At 43.5% G+C, this 25,412-nt stretch overlaps 1 protein-coding gene across 2 annotated transcripts in view; it reads left to right on the forward strand.

Annotated features, from left to right (window-relative positions):
• Positions 1-25,412, forward strand: part of ppp1r13l (protein phosphatase 1, regulatory subunit 13 like) — a 31,213-nt gene that overhangs the window by 3,651 nt on the left and 2,150 nt on the right. Inside the window, exons 1-11 of one of the 2 annotated variants that reach the window (XM_084064244.1) lie at positions 4,852-5,225; positions 9,936-10,005; positions 10,577-10,695; positions 12,190-12,883; positions 14,970-15,062; positions 15,289-15,377; positions 15,954-16,362; positions 19,579-20,099; positions 21,410-21,547; positions 23,546-23,679; positions 25,038-25,204. In XM_084064244.1, coding sequence (XP_083920370.1) covers positions 9,963-10,005; positions 10,577-10,695; positions 12,190-12,883; positions 14,970-15,062; positions 15,289-15,377; positions 15,954-16,362; positions 19,579-20,099; positions 21,410-21,547; positions 23,546-23,679; positions 25,038-25,204 — 2,407 coding nt within the window. In that variant the 5' untranslated portion in view covers positions 4,852-5,225; positions 9,936-9,962. Of the gene's footprint in view, positions 1-4,851; positions 5,226-9,935; positions 10,006-10,576; positions 10,696-12,189; positions 12,884-14,969; positions 15,063-15,288; positions 15,378-15,953; positions 16,363-19,578; positions 20,100-21,409; positions 21,548-23,545; positions 23,680-25,037; positions 25,205-25,412 lie in introns of those variants that run through there. The other variant, XM_084064243.1, reaches the window with a different exon arrangement.

Genomic DNA, 25,412 nt, shown 5'->3' on the forward strand with positions numbered 1-25,412 from the left:
CAGAAGGTCATCAGTTCAGCCCTCGACCTGCCCAGATATGTGTCAAAGTGTCCCATGTGTCAGAGGAACCGCTAACAGCTCCCCCCCACAACCACTCATCATGGTCATCTGAGCAGCGATCAGCTGGGTGAATCTGAAACTGAATTCCCCCTGTTATGAATTATTATTATGACTATGGGACTGACCTTTATCTGACTGACCCCAGTACACGTGTTGAATCACTCTCCTCTGCGTAAGCCCTACTGATACACTTGACGCCACGACAATCTCCTCCAATACACATGGAGTCACGAGCTGCTTCTTTTCACCTGACGGTGAGGAGTTTCGCCGGGCACCCCTGTGCCACCCGGATGCCCCTATCAGATAGACATATTGGCTGTGTGACACATCTCCTTGTTGGAACGGCAGTCTGTATGTTGTGTGTCACCGAGAGATTCCTGGTGGGGACACCAGTGTGGCATCGGAGGTGAGGAAGATAGTTGGAATAGTGCTAGATGCCACACAGTCGAATGACCGCTTGCAGGCGGAGCATCCTGTCCCGAGCAAACAACTGTGTGTAAACTATAATTGCTTGGTGTTATGAGATTAGCTGTTATTGTCGTAATGTGTTTTGGTCTGTAGTTGCTGGAATTGTACCTGCTGTACTCTTCAGACAATAATGGTTATTATTATCTGGCTCGTGAGAAAATCAGTAGCCTACAGAGTTGTTTTATGCGATGCATTTTCTTTAGCACAGACACTAATCATAGTGAATGGAATATTTTTTTATTTCATTTCATTTTAAACCACTTAAACCCTAGCTGACCATGGTCCCCCAGGGGTCTGTACTTGGCTCTCTCCTTTTTTTCCTCAACACCAAATCTCTTTGCCTAATATAGTCAATCCACAACCTCACAACGTGGTCACCTCGTGACACAGTGGGCTTGTAGGTTGTTCTATTTAAACTGAATGTTTGCCTATGTTTGCAGACTGTTTGTCTGTTATGACCTGACCAGAATAGGGACTCTAGGGTTCATGTGGTTGACCAGGTGAGTCCCATTGAGATGGTAATGCTTTTTACAAGGGAGCCCTGGCCAAGGACGCAAACAAGCAGGGATTACAACATAGTATACAATAAAACGAACCAAAAACACAATTCACATATGAATACAAATTCAAGTATAACAACTGCAGATCTCAGTTCTTAACATCTGAAGCAAACGTTTAAAATCACAGAATGTGTGTCAATGTGCTGTCCTAGTTATTTTGTAGGTCTTGTTTTCTTAGCATTCTGATTGACCAACCACTATACGTACTTTTCCTGTTGTTGGATGACTAGGGTTCATGCTGCTTACTCTGACCTCAGGCTCTTATCCAGATCCAGTACCGATCGGTACTGGATCTGGATAAGAGCGCCTGCTTAATGGCTATATTTTCCCTTAAACTTTTGGGGTGAAAAGTTCAGAATCACTGGTGAAAATACATACATACTCTCAGGAAGGGAGAAACAAAGAATGAGAGATTTTTTTGTCTGGACAGGGTTTGCACCTTCAGAAGGTGTGCAGTTGTTAATTAGAATGTTCACAGTCGTTAACTATTACTGAGGCAATTCATGTCTTAATGGTAAGTGTCTCTGCTAAACTGATGCAGTATTATTAAGTTTCTCTGGATTAGCTAAAGTTAAAGTTGTTTTTATTACTGTGTTAGTGGCTAACCCAATCATTAGGCTAGAATCTACCTGTAGATGGTACAAAATGGGCATCATTGATATAAAGGATTCATACTAAACTAAGTTTCTCTGATGGCAAGTATTAGGGCTGAACTATATTGGAAAAAAGTGCATTATATGCATTTTAATATTTAGTTACATAATTTCACGAAATAAATGCAGATCTGTAATTCTGTATATACTGTATATCTAAAGTTAAAGCTCCATTTGGAAAGAATGTATCATCAATCAAGGATTAGGATGATTGTTAAATGCTCTGGCAGAATGTCCATGCAAGAGCAGTTAACAAGAATCCATTAATCATATTATTTTTCAGATGAACTGTACTGTTTTTCTTCCAGATTAGTGATAAAAAAAATGTGTGAACAATGCCAGTTTTCATTTTCTATCAAGAAGTAAAACAGTTTTTAGTTCAGTGTGACTGACTGGCCAATTTGCCTTAGTTATGCTTTGCAATGTCACTATTCTATTGCACGTGCACATTGCGATGTTGATCTGGAAACAATATTGTGCAGTCCAAGTATACAGGTATGCTATAATATGGCTGAGAGGTAGTAGTAGTAAATGCTGTTTACAGACAGACTGTGCCCTGCACCTGTAGCTTTCAGGATTTTGAAAGGTGTGTAATCACTGAGTGATCGTCCACCGAGTGATTGATGAAGCTTGGAATGAACACAAAATGAACTCATTGTTGCCTGTATGGATGTCTGACTGATTGACTACACAAATTCAATGACAACATAGTGTGTATATCATACTGGTCCTGCAATATTTCTTAAACAATAAAATCTGTGACATTATTTGAGAGGCCCAGCAAGCGACTTTGGTAGTAGAACGTCTGGGAAAACACAGCCCAGTTGTTTTAAATTCAACCCACGCACCTCACCATGTCAGCAGACCTAAGACAAACTGCCAAACTCTGTATTGGTAAAGCTCTCTTTCTTTCTGAGAAACCTGATGAACTATGGTGTGTGTTTTTCACCAGGAATTCCCCCAGAAGTCCTTTAATAACTATCTCAACTACCACAGAAAAGAAATCTGCAGCTGTACGCTTAAGGACAGGCATGTCTGGTTTTGTCCATTAAAGATTTAGTCTAAAAGTAGGAAATTAATTCTCCAGAACCGAAAAGTCACCTCAGCTCCTCCAGTTTCTAAACGTGTCACATTACTGCCTCTTCAGACTGTATAATAGAGCACTCACGAATACAGAAAGTGCTAAATGAAAGTAGTTTTTCCAATTTTTGTCACAATCCTGAAAGGATTTGTGAGATGTGTGACAGGGTCATGGACAAAGAGAAACTTAGGGAATATTGTTTCCATTGTATATAGTGGGTTCTGAATCTGATCTCACGGTCATTACTAAATTCAGATGCCAGCGTTAGACAGGTCGGGTGAGAGCCACAGGTCCAGGAATGTTTTGTGGTACGGATGGAACCAATTGGCATGAACTGATTCGCCCTGAGCACTTTCTAGAAACCTTCTGTTAACTCCAGGGTTGACAGACACTGCTGACAGACAGACACAGACAGGAATAAGTTAACAACTGATTAATTATAGTTTCCCCTGGAGTGCAGTGTCATGGATACCTGATATTTCACGTAAGAATGCACAGAGCCTCCCAGCTGCATTTACCATTTACAGGCATTGGCTACAGTACCTTTGGTTTCAAGCTGCTGTCTGCATTCAGCGACTTTGAGTAGCCTACTTAGAAAAGCGCTATATAAATTGTATGTATTATTCACATGAAGACCATTTCAAATCAATGCCATCTGAGGAGATAGTGGCGGGCTAATATTTCACATGAAACCAAATGTTTACTTTGGCTGGCAATGGACCGTATGCGTGATAGGACTGATTCTGAGGCCTTTGAAGCATCGGTATTCCGAATGATCCAAAAGCAAGTTACACTACTACTAGCAATGTGGACATGTCACATCGCTAGCTTGCGATATATTGCTTTTTTTTAAATTGCAGGTTGCTGTTTTACTGCACCGGGCCTATGAATTCATCTCGATTTTTTAAAATGTCACCTGTGGGACATGTTTTATGCTCGGTTTGACAGCATGTCTTACACAAGAGGGCTGAGGTTCCGTGACAAGGAAAGTGTGAGCTTTAGAATACAGGTCTTTTCTTATCCTTCTATCTAAATGCCCAGCTCAGTGTGTGTGTGTGTGTGTGTGTGTGTGTGTGTGTGTGTGTGTGTGTGTGTGTGTGTGTGTGTGCGCACGAGAGAGAGAGAGAGAGAGAGAGAGAGAGAGGATATGAAGGAGCGTTTGATACTAAAAGAGGAGAGGCAGGAAATTAAAAGGATGCGTCCTCGGGAGAGGAGGAGTTGAATAGAAAGAAACCAGAGAATTGGCCTGACATGTAATGAGAAGTCATTGGTTAGGAACATAAAACATAAAAGCCTGGAGAGGGGAAACTGGGCGTCGCAGCTTCAGGTCACGTGCAGACACACCCAGGGATTCTGCTGAGCATAATCATTATTGTCTTCTTTAATCTCCCTTTACTTCCCACAGTCACGACACAAAGGTCTCTCTCTCTTTATCGGTCCATGTGAACGTGTTTCCAAGCCTCCCAAGTTTTCACATTGCAAAAACGAGGCCATCTGATGTTCTTCTAAAATGAGTTTCCACATCAACCAATCGGTCACATTCGTGTGGTAACATATAGATGGTGTCAAGTAATAATTATGTTTATAACTATACAGTGATATTCAAAAAGATATTAAAAGGGTAGGACATCTCAAACTTCAAGTCAACAAGGACAAAATACTCACATTTACTCTTATTTGGCTCATATCACAAAAAAAAACAAGGAAAAAAAAGGCTAAGAGTCTTCCTCGGAGCGTCCAGTGATATGTGGGCTATTGTTTGTAAGTATGTTACTTTCTTTTCTTGGTGGATTTCAAGAAAGACTGTGACTCTCTTAGGGAATTCATTGAAAGTCTTTTCATAGACAGTAACCTGACACTATGATACACAGCAAAAATCCCCAGTGTTAATTTAACTCAAATGGACCCGCAAGGTTGCATTTTTTTGCTGTGTACACTGAGTAAGTAGACATAGCGAGAGTCCTTGTAAAAAACAGTGAAGGGAAAGTGAAGCGGGCTGGAATGTAGAAAAAAACGAAGGCTGGGTACAGTGGACTGGGTGTCAAGTGAATTTCTGAGCAGAAACAGGAAGAGAGAGAGGGAGAGTGTTTAGTGATTGAGCGAGCGAGGAGGTCGATCACCCCGACGGGTGTGTGAGTCACGTTAAAACCCTGCGTTCTTCTTGTCTTGGCAAATAGAGATAAGCTTCAGTTCCCGACTCTGCTGAGTGCCTCACAGGGAGGTGTGGTGTGGAATGTGAGTGTGTGTACACACACTCAACACACACACAGCATGGAATAGCTGTTGTCTGAGTGCATGCTGGACTGTGTTATGACGACCCTTTGATGACCTTACACTTGATACATAATTTCCTCTGTAACGTGACTAATATTAACCTGCCCGTCAACAGCATTACATAACAGGGTAAGTAATAATAAAGGGAAATGTCAGTATTTTTGTAGATAGTAGGCTGTGTTGTTTAGATACGTTCAATGTCTGCCTGCCTGCTGTCCTAGTTATTTTGTAGGTCTTGTTTTCTTAGCATTCTGTTTACCCAACCACTGTACTTTTCCTGTTGTTGGTTGACTAGGGTTCATGCTGCTTACTCTGACCTTGGTACTGGATCTGGATAAGAGTGCCTGCTTAATGCCTAAATTGTCATATTTTCCCTTAAACATTTGGGGTGAAAAGTTCAGAATCACTGGTGAAAATACATAAATACTCTCGGGAAGGGAGAAACAAAGAATGAGATATTTTTGTGCCGGCAGGGTTTGCACCTCCAGGAGGTGTGCAGTTGTTAATTAGAATGTTCACAGTCGTTAACTATTACTGAGGCAATTTATGTCTTAACGGTAATGCTTATAAGCTGATGCAGTATTATTACGTTTCTCTGGATCAGCTAAAGTTAACGTTTCTTTATTAGAACTGTGTTAGTGGCTAACCTAATCATTAGGCTAGATGGTACAGTATCGGCACCCTTGATAAAGGGTTGATACTAAACTAAGTTTCTCTGATGGCAAGTATTAGGGCTGAACAATAGTGGAAATAATTGCGATTTATACATTCCGATATAAAATAATATAATTTAAAGAAATGTGATAATGATAAGTGTACATTGTACGTTGTCAATAAATAAATCATTATAAAAAAATATATATAATTTCACCAGGTATATGAAGATTCATAATTCGCCTTAGTTATGCTTTGCATTGTCACTATTCTATTAGACGTGCACATTGCGATGTCGATCTGGAAACAGTATTGTGCAGCCCAAGTCCGTCTGACTGATTGACTACACAAATTAAAATGATAGTGTTTATTTAAAGAGCTGGTGCCATGTTTTTGCACTTTTTCTGTTTCTCATGTGTCTATGAGGTTGATTTTATGTCTTCTCTGACTATATTTGGAGTTTCTTCCTGGAGGCTGACACCTTGAGGGTCAAACGTGCCAATAGAGAAACAGCGCTTTAGTGACATAGTAAAAACATGCCCTCCCCCTCATTATCATAACACAACAGGTGTGGGCATGAGGAGGAGGGACTAGGACAGGTGGGTGGTGCTAAGGTGATGGAGGAGGTGCTAAGGTGAGAACCAGGTATACTTAATGAACTGGAGGCGTGTCCACATAAACAAAATATTTTAACAATTTCTGTACACTCTTTTGAAAAAAATCTTCCTCCTAGTATAACCATATACCTGATGATTATGTTTTAGGGGGGGGGGGGGGGGGGGGGTCACTAAAAATCACGGCACCCCGTCTTTAACCTTTATCAATAACTAATAACATTGTATATTACTGTTGAAAATTGATTATTAACCTTATTTAATGAATTAATATATATATATATCAGAATAACGTATTTCCGTCTGTTTCCTAACTTTAAATGCAGAACGCAATGTGCAGATGTAGGGTTTGCCTTGTCAGTTCATGCTTTGGAATGTTTCCTCCCTCCAGAGATTTTCCCCTTAAGGCCTGAATTCTTAGCATTTAACGCCTAATTTATCTTGTCACATCTTTGTTTTCATTTAATAATACACTTCTACAGCCATACAATATTTCTGCACTTACCATATTCTTCCTATGTTTTTCTCTTTTCTCTTTCTTTGGACTGTGCCCCGGGCCAGTGTAATAACTGGACACTACTAATACCAAACCTATGAACCTATGAACTTATCTTGTAAATAATTCGTTTCAAACTAAAAACTGATTTTTATCAGTTTTTAGTTTGATATTTATCTATGTTTTTACTTTTTTACTTCTCTTCATTGTTATTTGGTTGATAGTTGTTTTTAAAACGGCTTCATCAATAGACTGACTTGACTAGCTTCTTCTATGTTTATTATTTTCGTGTAACAGTCAGAAACTATTCAACAGATGCTGAGTGAAACTCCCATCAATGTATTTGCAATTATAATATGTTAATTACATAGTAGAACATTACATATCATATTATACCAAACTAGATTTGAGATAATTAGTGATCTAATTAATTAGCTAACTGGTGAAATTAACTGGTATGGGGTCCCATGACACTGCCCACATAGGCTGCTGTTCTGTATGAAGTCACTCATTGATGCACACAGTGTGTGTGTGTGTGTGTGTGTGTGTGTGTGTGTGTGTGTGTGTGTGTGTGTGTGTGTGTGTGTGTGTGTGTGTGTGTGTGTGTGTGTGTGTGTGTGTGTGTGTGTGTGTGTGTGTGTGTGTGTGTGTGTGTGTGTGTGTGTGTGTGTGTGTGTGTGTGTGTGTGTGTGTGTGTGTGGGTGTGTGTGGGTGTGTGTGGGCGCGCGCAGGTGCGTGTGGTGTTAGTATACCCTGTCATCTGTCCAGGTGTGTGAATCACTGTACACTGCACCTGTTTGTCTGTCTGACTCCATGTCTATATCTCCCTCTGTCTGTATTATGTCTGTCTTTCTCCATGTTTCTGCATTGTTTCTGTCTGTCTATCAGTGTCTGTCTGTCTGTCTGTCTGTCTGTCTGTCTATCTGTCTGCCGCTCGTAGGAAATTGGCCTGTATAGTGATTAGTCATCCATTATGTCTAGTAACAAAAGGGTCTACAGTATGAACACCTGGATTTATAGATCCTTTGATTGTGAGTCAGCAAGAGGAGAGACTAAGAGACAAATCCTCCTGGAAGTCAAGGCGTGTAACCTCCTAATAAAGTTGAAGAACTGATTGTTCAAACTGAAGTTTGTCAGGGGGTATCAAATGGGGCTGTGGTATCATTTAGTTGTGTGATATATAGCCCACCAATGACAGAAAGAATTGATTTATTCTTGGTGGGAGTATTTTTTTTTTGATTGATTGAAAAGTTTATTTCGAATATGGCAATTTAAAAACAAAAACAATATAACAAATGAAAGCAATTAATTCTGTTTAACAGATTAACAGAAAATGCATATTCGAAAAGGAGTGAGAAGAAGCATAACTTATAGCTCCCACCCCTTCATCCATACATACATCCATCCTTACATCCATACATCCATACCTACATACCTACATCCATACATCCATACATCCATAACTACATACATACATACATACATACATACATACATACATACAACCAATACATACATGTACGTACCTACATACATACATACATATATACATATATACCTGCATACATCCATGCACACGCACACAATACATATATTTACACCAATACAAGTATATTCAAAACATCTATACTTGCAATACAATTTCTATAATAAACTAAGGAAAGAAAAAGAAAATAGCCTAGAAAAAAAACAAAAAAACAGTACCTAGTGATATCCAGCACCGTCTTCATCCCTATACCTCATGAGTATCATGTCTTTATGTTTTTTTTTAAACTGTTTCATGTTTGCACATCTCTTTAGATCCACCGTAAAATTATTCCATAACCTCACCCCCACATTGGAAATACAAAAACTTTTCCCAGTCGTGCGCCTATAGTGAACTTTAAGATTACATTTAAATTTTCCCCTTAAATTATAATCCCCCTCCAGTTCTCCAAACAATTTCTGTATGTTAAGTGGTAGTGACTTATTATAAGCTTTGAACATAAACTGTGCTGTTTGGCAATCAACAATGTCAGCGAATTTCATCAATTTTGACTGTAGAAATAATGGGTTTGTATGCTCCTGATAACCCACATTATTAATTATACGTATTGCTCTTTTTTGTAGGGTTGTTATTGTACTTAATGATGTTTTGTAATTATTCCCCCAAATCTCTACACAATACTGCAAATAGGGCAGGACTAAGGAACAGTACAACGTATGAAGTGATTTCTGTTCCAATACCTTCTTGGCTTTATTTATAACTGCAATACTCCTTGATACCTTTGTTTGTACATGTTTGATGTGTGATTTCCAGTTTATTTTTTCATCTATAGTTACCCCCAAAAATGTTCTTTTATGAAGTATGAAGATGGTGTGACTTGTTTATACATAAAGGCCCTCCCTCATGCAGAATACCTGCAGTGACAGAGGGAGCAAGGGGCAGCTGAGGGAGGGAGGGAGGGAGGGAGGGAAGGAAGGAAGGAGGCAGGGATAAAGACTACTTTATGATGTGTTTATACTTTTGTATTTGTTTTTATTACTTTTTTTATTGAGATTTAAATATATGTACTATGTTTATGTATATTTATGTATTTATTATTGATTCTATTTTTCAATTTTTCAATAAAGATGTCAGTCAATCAATGTCAGAACATTAGAATCAATGGTCTGCTGGGCCTGTCTATGAGTAACCTTAACGTGACTTGATACGTTCATGTGTAGAGAACACTGACATTGATGTGTGTCCAAGCTGTTGAAAGCATACAATCAATGTTGTGAAACTTTGGGCACAAAACGTTCTGAGTAACTGTGGAATGGGAATATTACGTTATTTGACATGCTGGGTCTAAAGCCTTATTTATACTTAGTTGTTCGCCAATGTTGCGAGGGAAAACAGCCGATGTACAAGCTCACAACGTGTCGTGCTTTGAAGCATTGTGAGCTTGTAGATCAGCTATTTTCGGCACTGACATTGGTGTGCAACTAAGTACAAAATAAATCAGGCATACATAACTTCATTGTCAGAGCATGTGTGTCCCATTGTGGAAACAGGTGCAGCCTCATGACCTCAATGTGTTTCCTCTTTTTCAGAGAGACAGACACAACAACCAGCCAACCATGAGCTCTCAGATGAGCTACGGCACGGGCAGCAGCATGCTGTGTAAGTACGAAGTCCGTCTTCAAACCCCTATTTGTATCAGTGTGTAAATATAACAATCTATACATTCAGGAATGTCTGGCTGTCTCCGTGATCATGTCTCTCAGCTTCACTGATTGGTTGAAACAATTCATACAACTACTACCACTAATAATAATAAGAAGAAGAAGAAGAAGAAGAAGAAGAAGAAGAAGAAGAAGAAGAAGAAGAAGAAGAAGAAGAAGAAGAAGAAGAAGAAGAAGAAGAAGAAGAAGAAGAATTCTTCCATAATTCTTCTCTGGGCCCATATATAATCCTGTGCAAAACGGATGCATATGTATTGATACAGTCGTCCTAATGCACACACATTTAATCACATACTAGCCTCCCTAGTTTATGTCTATATTGAGGTGCAGGGGGGATCAGTCCACCACCAACAGTTTCCTCATGTATTACTCTGTACATTCGGATACCTAAGCTCTGCGGCTTCGTGCAGCCAACGGATGGAAATGTACGCGGAGTGGAGGCACATTATGTATCCATATCCGTACTTCATCCTGGGCCTTCATCCTGTCAAATGTTTTTTCATTTCCAGTCCAGACGATGAATGATGACCTGAACGCGTCCCTGGCCACGGCAGACGAGTTGTCCAGGGAGTTCAGCTCTCTTCTCCAGGAAGCTTCTTCCAGTCCGACCACACAGCCCACCTCTCAGGTACACACTAAAACTGTTTGTAGCCCTTGCATCTGTGTGTCTGTCTTTGACCTCTATCTTGAGGACAGCAAACCGTTGCAGACGATAAAGGGTTATTTATAATTTGTTGCGCAGACAGTGTTGCACAACAAAGTATAAGTGAGGCATGAGGGAAGGGGGAGTATTTACTTGTTTCCAGAGGAGGGGAAATTACTTCTCTGCATACACCCAGCAGATGGCTGCTCAGATGGCTCACATGAGCACACAGGACAGAGTTGTTAGGAGTCAAGTGTCTTGTTCAGAGACACATCAACCCTTCTACTGGGCGGTCTGAGGGTCAAACCGGCGACCTTCCAATTCCCAGGTGGCCTCTCTACCCACTCAGCTACAGCCACGTCTAACAACCCAGCACAGCACAGGGGTTTCTCAGAGTTCCACTCAGGCACTAATTAAATATCCTGTCAGTACAGACAGAGATTCCCAAGTATTGTGAAACTGCCGCAGTGGATGTGACGTTCCTGATGTGGGCAATGTTGTGCTGACAGTCTGCACGTTTGATATAAGCCATATCTAACCAGCAAACAAATATTATTACATCCCTTTATTTGGAGAACCACGTAGACTGAAATAAAATGCAATATAAGCCAGTGTTCTTGTGGTGGGTTTGGCCATCGCAGTCCTTTGGTGTCAGCCGTACCGATGTGTGTAAAATTTGCGGACCCTTTTCACAGCAATGTCACAAACAGGTTAAAGACAGCTGCAGCTACTTAAATCAAGAATGAGTCCTCTTGATTTAGTTATAGACCCCTTAACAGACGACGTCACACTGATAAGAACCAGTATGCGCGCAACCAGTATGCGCTCAATGAAACCCATTCTGTCAGGTCTCGCTAGGGTGCGCAGCACTAGCCAACACACAAGAGGGGGTTGGGGTACCCCGAAACAACAGGTTGAGAATTGATTGCATGAAACAATCACCTCTGCATCCAGTCTCAATGTTGTTAAACACAGCAGGTGCAACTAATTGGCCAATTAACTGCTGTGCACTCAGCACACATTGAAGTGGAAACAAAGGGTCCATTTTAGAGGAAAAAACATAAACAATAATACTAAACTTAGAGTTTGGGGAATCTTCTTAACAGATATAGTAGGGTTGCCAATGCCACTAATCAAGGATCAGTTCCATGTAGTGGTGTCTTTCCTGTGAGCCAACAAGCACTTGGTAACACCTGTGTTTACGCTACAATTTCATGTCAAAATGGCTGCAATGAAAAAGGTCTATAGTCAATAGTATTATCAATGCTTGCTAACTGGTACAGGTACACCTAAATCAAACCACTATTCATGAAGCTGTGTTTACTCTCTTAATGCTGAGGAAATATTAATGTTATCGCCCTCAAACTAGAGGCCAGTGTGTGTGTGTGTGTGTGTGTGTGTGTGTGCGTGCGTGCGTGCGTGCGTGCGTGCGTGCATGTGTGTGTCCTATGTTGACCTGATCTGTGCTGCCCCCTGCAGACTATCTCTGTGGTCCCCAGAGAGAGGTCCACACCCATGGTTCTGTCCGGCACCTCCTCCCCTGCCTCTTCTCCTTCCACTGTCACCGTCAGAGACACAGCTGGCGGCAGCAGCAGCCCCATCAGTAGCACCTCCTCCACACCCTTTTCCCCCTCCTCCACCAGCCCCCGACCCCTCAACAATGTCATCTCCGGTGCCAAAAACAAGCCTTCGTCGCCCGTCCACAGACAGTCCACGGGGCCGCGCTCCACCTCTTACGGTCAGATGAGCCCCAACCAGTCACCTCGAACCCAGAGGCGCTCCACCTCTGACCACTTCTCTTACGCTCAGATGAGCCCCAACCAGTCACCTCGAACCCAGAGGCGTGACTCCCCGTCCCGATACAACCGCAGTCCGCGAGGCTCGATCACACACATGGATCCGGGGCCGTTGCTGAGTCCCAGCCTACAGGTGCCGTACGACGGCGGCAGCCACACCGGGCAGAGGTCACCGCAGCCGGGCCGTCGTCTCCGAGGCTCGCTCACCCACATGGATGCCGGGCCCTTGGCGAGTCCCACCCTACAGGTGCCATACGATGGTGCCAGCCACAGCGGGCGACGGTCTCCACAGCCGGACAGGAGCCCTTCTCCTCGGCCCTACAGTCACCCCATGTCCAGCACCCTGCCACGCAATTTTGGTCCTTCCAAGCAAGCTGGTGAGTATCTGAGGGGGGGGGGGGGGGGGGTAACGAACCTCTGTATGTGTTACCCTCTCCTAGTGAAACACCTTGCATGCTGTCAGGTGAAAAGAAGCGGCTGGTGACTCCATGTGTATTGGAGGTGTATGTGGTTGTCTACACCAGTGGTTCTCAACCTCATATTATCATATTCTCATATTTGAACTGGGGACCCCCCACCCTGATAAGCACTTGAAAATGAGGCTTACATTTCGTTTTTTTAGTAATATTGTGGAAAATAGCAGATCTACAAGCTCACAACGCCTCGCAATGCGAGGCGTTGTGAGCTTGTAGGTCTACTATTTTCACAATTGTGCACTCTTTCTTATATTATTTGACAATTTGGGCAATGTTTGACCAGTTTTTATAGTATACTGTAGTTTGTAGATTACCCTTTTATGCCGTAATGGTCCTTAATTTTTTTTTAGGTATTGAAAAGGTCTTAAAAGTCCTTAAATTGTCACTTCACTGTTATCTGGGGACATTACATTACATTACATTACAGTCATTTAGCAGACGCTTTTATCCAAAGCGACTTACAATAAGTGTATTCAACATAGGTAGGGAACGAAAACTACTAATCACCAGAAGTCTTAAGTGCATTTCCTGCAAAAAACAAGCAACCAAGAGTATACCTAGCGCTAAGGTAAAAGTGCAATATATCAGCTACCTACTTTCTTAAACAGATGAGACAAAATAGCAAAATCAAATGAGCACGAGCTCAGACAAATAAGTGTATCGACTAAACAAGATCCAATAAAACAATACAAAACTAAAACAAGAGTTCGTACAACTAGTTAACAACAAGTAGGCCAGGCAAAGAGGAAGGGTAGTGTTTCCTGAAGAGGTGGGTTTTCAGCCTGCGGCGAAAGATGGGCAGTGACTCTGCTGTCCTGACTTCAGTGGGAAGTTCATTCCACCACTGTGGGGCCAGAACAGAAAAAAGTTGTGACCGTGTCGATCGACCAGAAGGACCCTTGAGTGACGAGGCAATCAGTCGCTCCGAGGTGGCAGACCGAAGTGGTCGGGCAGGGGTGTAGGCATCAACCATAGCCCGGAGGTAGGAAGGAGCTGTTCCTTTCACTGCCCTATAGGCTAGCACCAGGGTTTTAAACTGGATCCGAGCTGCTACGGGGAGCCAGTGTAGAGAATGGAGAAGGATAGTTGTGTGGGGACCCCCCCCAGAATCAAGTAGGGACCCCCCTGGGGGTCCCGACCGGCAGGTTCAAAACCACTGGTCTACACACCCTCCCAAGACCAAATACTAGAGATCGACAGCGACAGGGACCAAAGTACACATGGGGCGTTTGCAATGACTAAATTGGGAAGAAAATGGGAAGTACGTTTTTAAAAAGTTGCAATAATTGACTTGTAGTTCTTGAACATATCAATATTGGAGCTGATCTGTCAACTGCATTATCTTGTAGGGGTGATAGAGTGGGATTTGTTGGTATGACTGTATTGGTTGTGATTAATTGGTGTGTTATGTTGTTATTTGCTCTTGTCAGAATAAAATCGAATCAATCAATCGATCAATCGATCAATTGATCAAATCTAGTCATAGTTGCAGGGTCTGTTTAGGGTTTGAAAAGCCAAATACAAATTACTCATGATGTACCTTCAAGTCACATGGATTCCCTGCTGATTGCAGCTACACCTCTTTTTTAGACATTTGTCTGCTGTGGCCTTAGGTTTTATGTTGGGTAAGATTATGTCAATGAGTCACCATCTACACCGACTATAAAAGTGTATTTTTCAGCGCTTTATCCCATGTTCAAGCACATTATTGATCTTTAAAAAGAACATTTGAACCGGAGAATGCTAGGACCTCCTGTACCTAACACGTAGTGGCAACAACACTATAGTATAGAATGTGGCAATCTGGGAACCTTTCGTCAAATAAAAGGAAAAAACAGCGCCCTGAATCTGTTCTTGAGAGTTTAAGACTGAGGTTACATAAAGAACGGTAGACATAATCTCTCTCTCTCTCTCTCTCTCTCTCTCTCTCTCTCTCTTCTCTCTCTCTCTCTCTCTCTCTCTCTCTCTCTCTCTCTCTCTCTCTCAGACGACAGCATGCAGAGGCAAAAGGGTTCTGGAAAGTGGAATGAGACAGATCTGGACGCGTCTTACGAGAGGAAAGCTCACCACACCTACAACAGTGAGTTCTCAGAAGCTCTCCCCCATCCATCCTGCCCATTGTGCTTTAACTTTTCACCCTGCACTTTCTACTGTGTAGCTCGCTGGAATTAGTCCAGGACAAACAATTCTCCTCAAAGTGGAAATAGCCAGAGGAACCTTCATGCCTCTGTGACCGGTGACCGTGTCCCGCAGTGTGGGTGACTGTGTCCTGCAGTGTGGGTGACTGTCTGTCCTTCCTGTTACAGAGACAGATTGGCTGAGGCCGTTGGTGCCAAACAGTAACTGGAAGGAGTCCAATCTAGATGGTCCTCCCCCGGGCCCGAGTCCCAAAAAGGTGTGTGTGTGTGTGTGTGTGTGTGTGTGTGTGTGTGTGTGTGCGCGCACACACACACACACACACGTGTGTTCTGGTGCATGCTTCTGTTCCCATGCATGCTTAGACCTGAACCCAACAAGACTGAGTATGAAAATATGTAAGGAGAAGCAGCTGCTTCTGATCATGACTGCTCATCACTTCTTCTCGTATGCATTCACCACCACGAACATTGTGTAATGCACTGGTTCTCAACGTGACTAAATGATTGATGGTTAGGATTGGAATCAGTTGTACCCGAGAGCATCTCTCAGAGTTAAGTTATCTATAAAGATAATAATAATGATAATGATGTGAGAATCCACACTGATGAAAGATAACGTTCATGTTATCTTAAACATGTTGAATGTGAGTGATTCGTTGACAGTGACACCCTCTAATATGATTGGATTTTGATTGGCTATCAGTGTTTCTGTCATTCATCAAATGGCTGTGCAACGACATCTTACAATATCACTGGTCTAATGTTTATTAATAGAATATTTTGTTCCAGTTGTTATGTTTTGTCTCCTGAAAGTTGTCCTCCGTCGTCTGCAGGACTCTTTGTCTCGGTCCCAACAGCAGCCGTCCCACGCGTCTCTGCCCCGCAACGCGCGGATCTCCGTCCCTCCCGACGTCTCCTCGCCCGTCCACTCGCCCTACCACCCTCAGCCCATCATCTCCCGCATCTCCATCCCGCCCGCCTCCGCCCAGCCACGGCAGCGCAAGCCCATCCCTCTCTCCGTCATCATGCGTCTCCAGAACCCAACCTGGGACCCCCACGCGTACCATCCGAGGGCCCCGGGAATGGAGCATGTCTTCCCGTACCAGGGTGCCATGCCTATACCCATGCCCATGCCCATGCCCATGCCCATGCCTGTGCCGCGAGAATTCTTCCACCAGCCCATGCATCCTCCCTCACAGCCCCACCCTCACGAGATGATGCAGCCGGCGTACTACAATGAAGGTACGTATACAGATAGATGCCACACGTCCACACGCCAGCGCCAACAATACACAGGAATCTGCAGGCCCACGGTGCATGTGTGGATGATGTTGTGATAAAAGAGCAGTGGACAACATTCAACCACTAGATGTTGCACTTTTACAACACCCGTAGCATAAGGTTAGCTATTTCCCCGTCGCGTCTACATGAGGCAGCAATCATATCTTTTGCAACATTGTAACGCAAAGCCTGCATTCCAATAATATGTTGTGGGTGAAAAGTACCGTACCCACATGCAGTGTTGCCAGGTCTGCTCATTATAAGTTCCCCCCAAGATTTAATTTGAAAATAGCAGATCTACAGATCTTGTAGATATTGTAGCTACTTTCAAATAGCTGATGTATGTTTGAAGTTCTCAGGTGGCCTATAGTCGCTTCTTTTGGGCTTGTTTTCCTAGACCTGGTTGCTTGTTTCTCTCACAGAATCTGGCAACACTGCCCACATGCACACAAGACTAACAGCACCGTCAGCTTACAGACGTAAAGCAAACAGATGTTTACCGTCCGTCAAAATCGTATAATAAAATTGTCCTGCCGACGGGCTGGCCGGCGGACTGCGTCGTCGTGCTCGTGTCACCATGACTCAGCCATATAAGGAGTTCCCAATGCAGCTACGCCCAAATATGGAGTGTGTTGTCTAACTTCAATGTGTCATCATGGCATCAAGCGCGAACAAATCAGTCAGCTCCACATATGGGCCCAGGCCCATATATGGGCATATACTGATGACATCAGGGTTCTCCATATATTCGCATACAAGAGACTGACAGATACAGAGATCTCCTTATATGGCCATAAAAGAGACATGGACTGACAGATACAGAGATCTCCATGAAGGCACATCAGCCGGAGCGGCGGTGTGACGTAGCAGGTGTGAGGGCGTAGCAAATACGTACCAAATACATGATACATATGTACCAAATACATATCATTTTGGGGGTCGTTGACATGAAAAGGTTGGAGAACCACTGCTTTACGTTATGTGGTGCTTATAAATACATGTAACGTGAAGTCACCAGCTGGTGGGATGTATCCAGGACCCGAGCAAGGCTTGTCTGGTCCTGTTTCCTTGCTTTCTTTCTGCCGTCATGGATTACTACCGTACCTGTAGAATAAATGACACTGTAACGCTGCTGCTTAGATTAAACCAGTTTTACCTCAACCGCCAACTCAAATAAAGATGCACTTTTTTGGCTAATTCAGTTGCCAGTCATCTACAGCATTGGTTATAGTGGGGTCCGGGAACCCCCAGGGGTCCTTGGGGGGGGGGGGGGGGGGGGGGGGGGGTACCAGGGGGTCCCCAGATAAAGCAGTTAATATAGCGTCACAATCATTTTAACCACTTTAACCAAAAAGGTCTTAAAAGTCATTCAATTGTCACTTCACTGTCATCTGGGAGCCCCCCCCCCCCTTGTGTATTGTGTATTGTGTGAACTTGTGTATTTATGAATAATATGTTGCTGTTTTGCATTTGCAGGGGTTAAAGCGACATTGGTAACCTATAGCGTAATGCCTGATGACGTGTCAGCCCATCCACCTTATAATATGCATATTTCCCAAGTTCCTTTGCATAGTGAGATTTAAAATATCTACGGTTTTGATTTCACAACTCATTCTGACAAACCTGTAATGTGATACATACCGTATGCTCAGAAGGCAGTCATATTTTAAAGCATGATGCCCGTGTTGCAACATGTTAGCAGCATCTGCTCATTTTATGGTGCTACGCTAGCGGTCACTATTGATTTATTCTTCCCTAGGGTGACATATTGAGAAGATTTCCCACATTTTGATTGGCTCTAGTTTTCAACAGTCAGCACTGTTTCCCAAACAGTGGGTCGGGAACCATCTTTGGGTCGTGGACCATATTTTGAATCACTTTTGCTCATCATTATCATCAATTAAAAACAATTCCAACATTTTTCAAGAGTATTTCATGAAAAAAATGAAAAAATCTAATAATTTCCATAAATAAAGGTTTAAGAAGTGGTAACAACGCGGCACGAAGCGACGCGTTGTGAGCTTGTAGATCTGCTATTTTCACTAGTTTGGGTGCTGGGCAAACTTCTCTTTTGGGTCTTGAGCTAAAAGGTTTTGGAACCACTGCGCTAGAGGACAGACCGTTCTCTAAAATCTGTCTTTTATCCAATTTCTGTCCGAAACGTTGGTGTGTTTTCAGTCTCTGTGTCCACAATAAATTATTGGCATCGGCAGCTACGAGTGTGCGGCTACTCTTGTATTCTTCGGCTGTCATCACAGCACTGTGTGTGATGTCACTCAAACGGTGCACACTGGGTCAAGTGTTAACCTTTCACCGTCTTTACTCCCTGCTACGCCCAACAGGGAAGGTTCTGAGTCACCACAGAGTCACAGCAGGGCCCTTTTACACCTGCCGCTAAAGGGCGCTAGCAATTATCATTGCCAGTTTACAACCAATGCAGTCATTTTCACACTCAGCGCCCACATTGCAAAATGTATTACCAAATGTACTTATTGGTCCTCTGTGCGCTGATGGGCGTTGTAGGTATTAAAATGAGGTGTGGTCTGTCTGACACATTGCTATCTTTGTGACAGTGACAAAAGCGATTGCACCTTAGACCAGCCCTAAGCTGTGGTCTTATATCCAGCGCAGTGACAGATTAAGTATTTCCTAAGTAATTTCCTACACGTGCGCTGCTTGTTTTACACTTAGTATTCAGCCTAGATCAGCGTTTCCCAAACAGTGGGTCTGGACCCATTCGTGGGTCCCGGACCAAGAGTAAATCTTTTTTGTTTCCTTTTTATTTTTAACCCATTAAGACCTGGGACGCATCTGTGTCACTTTAGATGTCTTTGGCTATTCAAAAATTGCAGATATACAAGCTTGTAGATCTGCAATTTTAGAAAAAAAAAAATATATATATTTTTTTAGATTAGGATTTAGAAAAAAAATCGCCTCAGGTCTTAATGGGTTAAATTATTATTTCAAAGGATTTTCAAAAGAAATATCAAAATCAAAACTTTTCAGAAATAAGCAAGAATTTGATAAATTAAAACAAACAAACAAAATAAAAAATGGAATACGTTTTTTTTTCTGTGAAGTAGTGAAAATAGCCGCTGTGACATTGTAGATCTGCTATTTTCACTAGTTTGGGTCTCTTTTGGGTCTAATGCTGTTTACGACGTGTGTGGTCTGCAGTGCTGAACCCTGGGGACGTGGACGCAGAGATAGAGAGGCTTGACCTCGTCCCGGTGGCTCCTGAGATGCCCAGGGCGTCAGACAAGGCGGGCAGGGGGGAGGCGGCCGAGCGGCGGGCCGCGGCCCCGGCTCCTCCACGGCCCCTGAGCCCCACGCGGCTGCAGCCCGTGGTGGCCCCCGAGACCCAGAGCCAAGACCTCCCCGACATGGAGGAGCTGCTCCGCGTCCGGTCGGAGATCCCGCGGGCGCTGAAGAGACGCGGGTCCGTCCAGGGCCCCCCGGCCGGCCAGACGACAGACCCCGGCGGCCACCACTCCGTGCCCCTGAAGAAGGCCTCGCACTACGAGCCCAACCAGTACAAGCACCTCATCAGCAAGCTGTTCCGCAGGAAAGGCCCCCACCACAAGAAGGAGCACGGCCAAGAGAGCAGCAGCTCATCAGACGGAGAGGAGAGTCCCGCACATCCGCCCCCAGCCCTCCCAGCCCCACTGACATCCACACCCGTCCTACAAGACCACAGGGTGAGACGTACAAAAGCATGTGTGTGGGCGTTATTTGCAATACATATATAATTGAGAATCCTTTAAACCGATTAAAACCGGGAACGCATCTGTGTAACCGCTGTCTTAAACCATTATTTTATACTTTGGCTATAAAAAAATAGCAGATATACAAGCTCATAGCGCGGCACTTTGAGCTTGTAGATCAGCTATTTTTGAAAGATCTTGAAAACGTGTGCAAATCTTTCAATATCTATATTTTTTTAAAGCGAACATCTTTAACTCAAATCTTTGCTTCTGGGGGTCAACAACATATATTGAGACGGTGGTCGGCGGCCAAATACATATCATTTTGGGGGTCCTTGACATGAAAATGTTTGAGAACCACTGATATAGAAACATACAAAACAGACATCTGTAGGATCGGCCTCAGGTCTTAATGGGTTAACCGAGTGTCGTGTCCTCGCGGCGCCCTCTTAGCTACTTTCACGTGACATATAAGTATAAATATACTCACACCCTATATATACTGTACTTCGTTGAAAGGCGTCCCCCGGGGCTCTACCCTAGGCCTGCTCCTTTTTTTCACCTCTCTACACCAAATCGTCGTGACGCGACGTGTTGTGTGTCACTTTACAATTACTTTGGCTATTCAAAAATAGCAAAGCAAAGCAAAGTTTGTTGTTTACCCAGGGTGTCGGACTAAGTACGAAACTTGTTTCCAGCCGGACCCTGCATGGAAGCCTTGCTCAAGGGCTATTCAGCGGTGATTCATGATTGATGTGATGAATTGGGGAATCGAACTAGGGACCTTCCGGTATCAAGGCCGCCCCTCTAACCACTAGGCCACCGCTGCCACAAAAAAAAAAGCAGATATACAAGCTCATAGCGTGGCACCGAGTGCCACGCTATGAGCTTGTAGATCTGCTATTTGTGAAAAATTGTGCACATTTGTGCAAGTCTTTGAATATATATATATTTTTAAGCGTTAGGATTTAGGAACAAAATGTTTTAATCACCCTCAGGTCTTAATGGCTTAAATAGGGCTTAAGTGGTTAATGTATGCTTTGTAATAACAATTCAAATCTACTAACATTTTTTGTTGAAAAATGTATCCATACAAACATAATTGTATTGTTGATATGATAATAAAAACAATTGATAACAAAAAAAAAATCTACTAAAGTTTTCAAATAATTCTTGTGGAGTAAAAGTAATTGGAAATTCTCAAGTAAAGTAAAAATACCTCAAAATCTCTTGAGTAAAGGTAATTAGTTACTTTCCACCACTGCTAATGAGTCCCGTGTTGTGTCGTGTGTGTTCTCCCTCAGAATTATCATTCCATCCTGCGGCGGACCTCTCGAGAGCACAGAGGCACTGGGAGACGGGCTCGCCTCAGCCCCCTGGTCCTGCTGCTGGACGGGTCCTTGGTGGGAGAGCTGGACACGGTGAAGAGGGCTGTGCAGGAGGTACAGTGTTCCATGATCCTAGATATACCAGTGGTTTTCAACCTTTTTCATGCCAAGGGCCCCTAAATTGATGCACATTTGGCCGCGGACCCCCCATCTCAAAATCTTTTGTGCCCGGGACCCCCAGAAGCAAAGATTTGAGTTCAAAATGTTCAACTTTAAATAAATAAAAGTATTTAAAGATTTGCTCATTTTCGAGATTTTTCAAAAATAGCAGCTCGTAGCGCGGCCGCGCTATGAGCTTGTAGATCTGCTATTTTTGAATAGCCAAAGTATAAAATATGGTTGTGATGCTATGTTAACTACTTTTAGCTGGGGACCCCCTGGAACCCCCTCGAGGACCAGTGGTGGTCCCCGGTCCACTGGTTGAGAACCACTGCTATAATACGTTTGTAGGGAATATGACAGACATAGAGATTGCGAGATGCAGTGTGTTACGAAAGAATAGACTTTCTTGGGACACAAACTGTGGTGTGGGTGGAGTGGCTGGCCGTCATGTAGCAATGTTGCTGTACTGCAACACACCATGCTGTCACACTGACACACACCAGTAGTAAACATCCCAGGAGAAACACTGGTGCACGTGCAATGCATAAATGTATACTGTACAGTATATTTACGCACGTGCACCAATATACAGTGTACATGTACAGTTATACATGTACAGTGTACATGCATCAGTGCTTCATGCTGCATTTTTCACCAGCCGCGGGTTGCTTTGTAGTTGCGGCGTGACTGGAAACCATTAATTTTAATGGAGGCTTGCATTGCACGAGATGCACGCTTTCAGCGGGGGATTTGTATGTATGTTCACCCAGAAGAAGTTAAATCTTTTCTTTTCAACACAACTTAAGTTTACATGATTTCAACAGTGTGCCTTTGCCTTAGCAGGCATGGCCAGGCTAATATCATCATCTGGTTTCCACGCTACCTTTGCCTTACCTAAATTAAATGTACTGTAAATGAAAACCAAAAAAAGAGGCCACTGTGGTACTCCCTATTTTATTAAGTGAAAGATACTTATGTGTTATTTATTTTTTCTGCTGCACTACCTCTTCAGACTCCACCTCACCCTCACCCTCTTTCCTTGTATCACCTCTTGTCGCATTTTGGCTAGATACTGGTTATTCTATGCAGACTTATATGTTGGTTACTTGTTCACAAATGTTAAGCTGTTTTGATTATTTCTTTTCTTTTTTGCCTCACACATGTGAAGCATGTTGTTTAGGAAGATTCTAGCGTAAAATGTCTGTATCTCTGGTAGAGATTTCACTGCATGGCTAAATTATTCACCCCGACACCAGTATGCCGACAAGAGCAGTTTGACCAGACCAGGATTGATAGTTGAAAGTGGTTTTATTGCGAGTTGGTACAACACATGTGATGATGATGATGATGATATGGTGGTGATGATGATTTAACTAAATAGGAGTGAAAACAGAAACAATCAGTAACTTAAACAAACAGAAAGCATAAACAGATCAGCATAAGTGTCTATCAAACAAATTAAACCAAGGAACATAAGTCTAATAACAGAAAACAAACGTACTTATAATGCATCGGAAGTGCTCACATAGCTGTGTTTTCTTGCAGTGAATCTCTAGACAGACAAAATGTTGGTCTGTTAGTTCAACCTGAGTTTATATAGGCCCACCCCAGCTGAACCAAACTAAGCTCAGATTGGGCCCCGCCCACCACTAAGTGACATGATCAGTTTGTGAACTCCAATCCACCCACTCTCAACTTGAGAGGGGGTGGATTTTGTACATCTAGGTTTGATGTTTACCTGGTATCCTAGTTAGCCTACTTTGTTGCACTTAATTGTTTTCTGTGCACTATATTTGGTTCATAAAATGTATTCTGAGCTCACACATAAATCGCTCTGGTTAAGTGCCTAAACTGTAAACATATAACCTCAATTACGTATATTTGAAGCTTCAGCGTTCAGCGTGATAAAAGCACAGTGGATTCATACGTTGTACCGGATGCTTTCCACAGATGAGTGATCCCAGCCAGCCCAATGACGAGGGCATCACCGCCCTCCACAACGCCATCTGCGGGGGCCACTACAATGTCGTGGACTTCCTGGTTCGTATCGGAGCCAACGTCAGCACCCCAGACAGCCACGGCTGGTAAACACCTTCTCCTTTCACCTCTGTTTACATTCCACTGAGCGGTGGAGGAGAAGTGCTGTTCTGCTACTTTGCGTAACATTGTGATCCATTCTGGTGTGCCTTTTTAATTGGAAGTAGATGAGTCAGTCGAGGATACCGTTGTCTCATTGGGTGGATGTCACTAAACCAGTGGTTCGCTACTTTGTGTAACATTGTGATCCATTCTAGTGTGTCTTTTTAATTGGAAGTAGATGAGTCAGTCCAGGATACCTTTGGGTCATTGGGTGGATGTCACTAGTGGCTCTCAACTTGGGGTACGGGGACCCCGGGGGGTCCTTTAGGGGTTTCCAGGGGGTCCCCAGCTAAATCATTGAAAGTTAGGAATGAAATGGACCCTTAATGCAAGGCAAGACAGTTCTATTTCATTCCTGCTAACCGCCAGCGGCGGTGCTTTAAAGCACTGAATATTCCCTTCACGCATACGCACTTCGAGTATGTTAATACCAACGATGTCACTTGTGACCCCTAGATGACCCGGAAGAGACTATATCTACCGGGGGCCATGAAGGGATCTTCTCCTTTTTTCTTCTCGTGCACAGTTTGCAAACTTTGTATTGAGCTACAATGTATCATTATACAATGCATTATTATGCTACCTACCTTATTATTAAAGTCGCAAGTAGTTCTGTGGCCGTATCGGTCGGAGTAGCGAGCGCTCACCCTCCAGGAACTGTGACTTATCTCATCTATGAACGTGAGTTTATTTCACGCGGACGCTGTGGGGTCCGATTTCTTTTGCCGTAATGAAGGGTCTTGTTTCCCTCTCCGGACGAAAGGTAGGTTACTGTTGTTAGCGGTAGTATCCGCACTAAGACAACGTTCAAATCATATTTGAGTTTGTATCATAGAATAACCTCTGTTGGCAAAGGCTTGCGTGCACGCCGCCTCCCCCCAGCATACGGTAGTGTCCCCACATCATGGGCTGCCTTGACTGAGAGGAGTACCCCTGGAAGATATCTGTGCCGCGGCCCCATGGCCATCACCGGCACGTTCTCCAGGTTCTATTGGGTGAATGTTGCCACTCCCCAATCATTGGGCATGGTCCTCTTACGAGAATCCTCCGATTCTACTCTTTGAGGTTTGTAATTCCTTGTGACTTTGCTGGTATAAGTCATTCTGTGCTTTAAAGCACCGCCTCTGAAGGTCAGCAGGGATGAAATAGAATGATAGTAACGTATGTAACTACGGTTCTATGAATCCCGAATGACCACCAGAATCCTCGTGTTCTCACGAGAAGATTCTGTAGGAAAACAAATGGAACCATGTCTCTCAGAGTTAAATGTCTGGTGTCCCCCTCCTCCCTCCTGCTTTTCTAGGACCCCCCTGCACTGTGCAGCCTCCTGTAACGACCGTATACTGTGCGAGTTCCTGGTGAGGAACGGTGCTGCGGTCATGGCCATGACGGAGAGCGACGGAGCCACCGCCTCCCAGAAGTGCGACCCCTACGCCGTGGGCTACGAGGAATGTGTCAACTTCTTGAGGGGTGAGGAGATCAAGCTCAAACTCTCACACACACACACACACACACACACACACACACACACACACACACACACACACACACACACACACACACACACACACACACACACACACACACACACACACACACACACACCATTAACCATTAGCCTGGAAACCAGACAAATCTACCAGAGCTAAATCATAGCTCTAAGTGATATAGTCTGGCC

This window comes from Gymnoscopelus microlampas (genome assembly GCF_963454915.1).
Source record: "Gymnoscopelus microlampas genome assembly, chromosome: 8".
Lineage (NCBI taxonomy): Eukaryota > Metazoa > Chordata > Actinopteri > Myctophiformes > Myctophidae > Gymnoscopelus > Gymnoscopelus microlampas.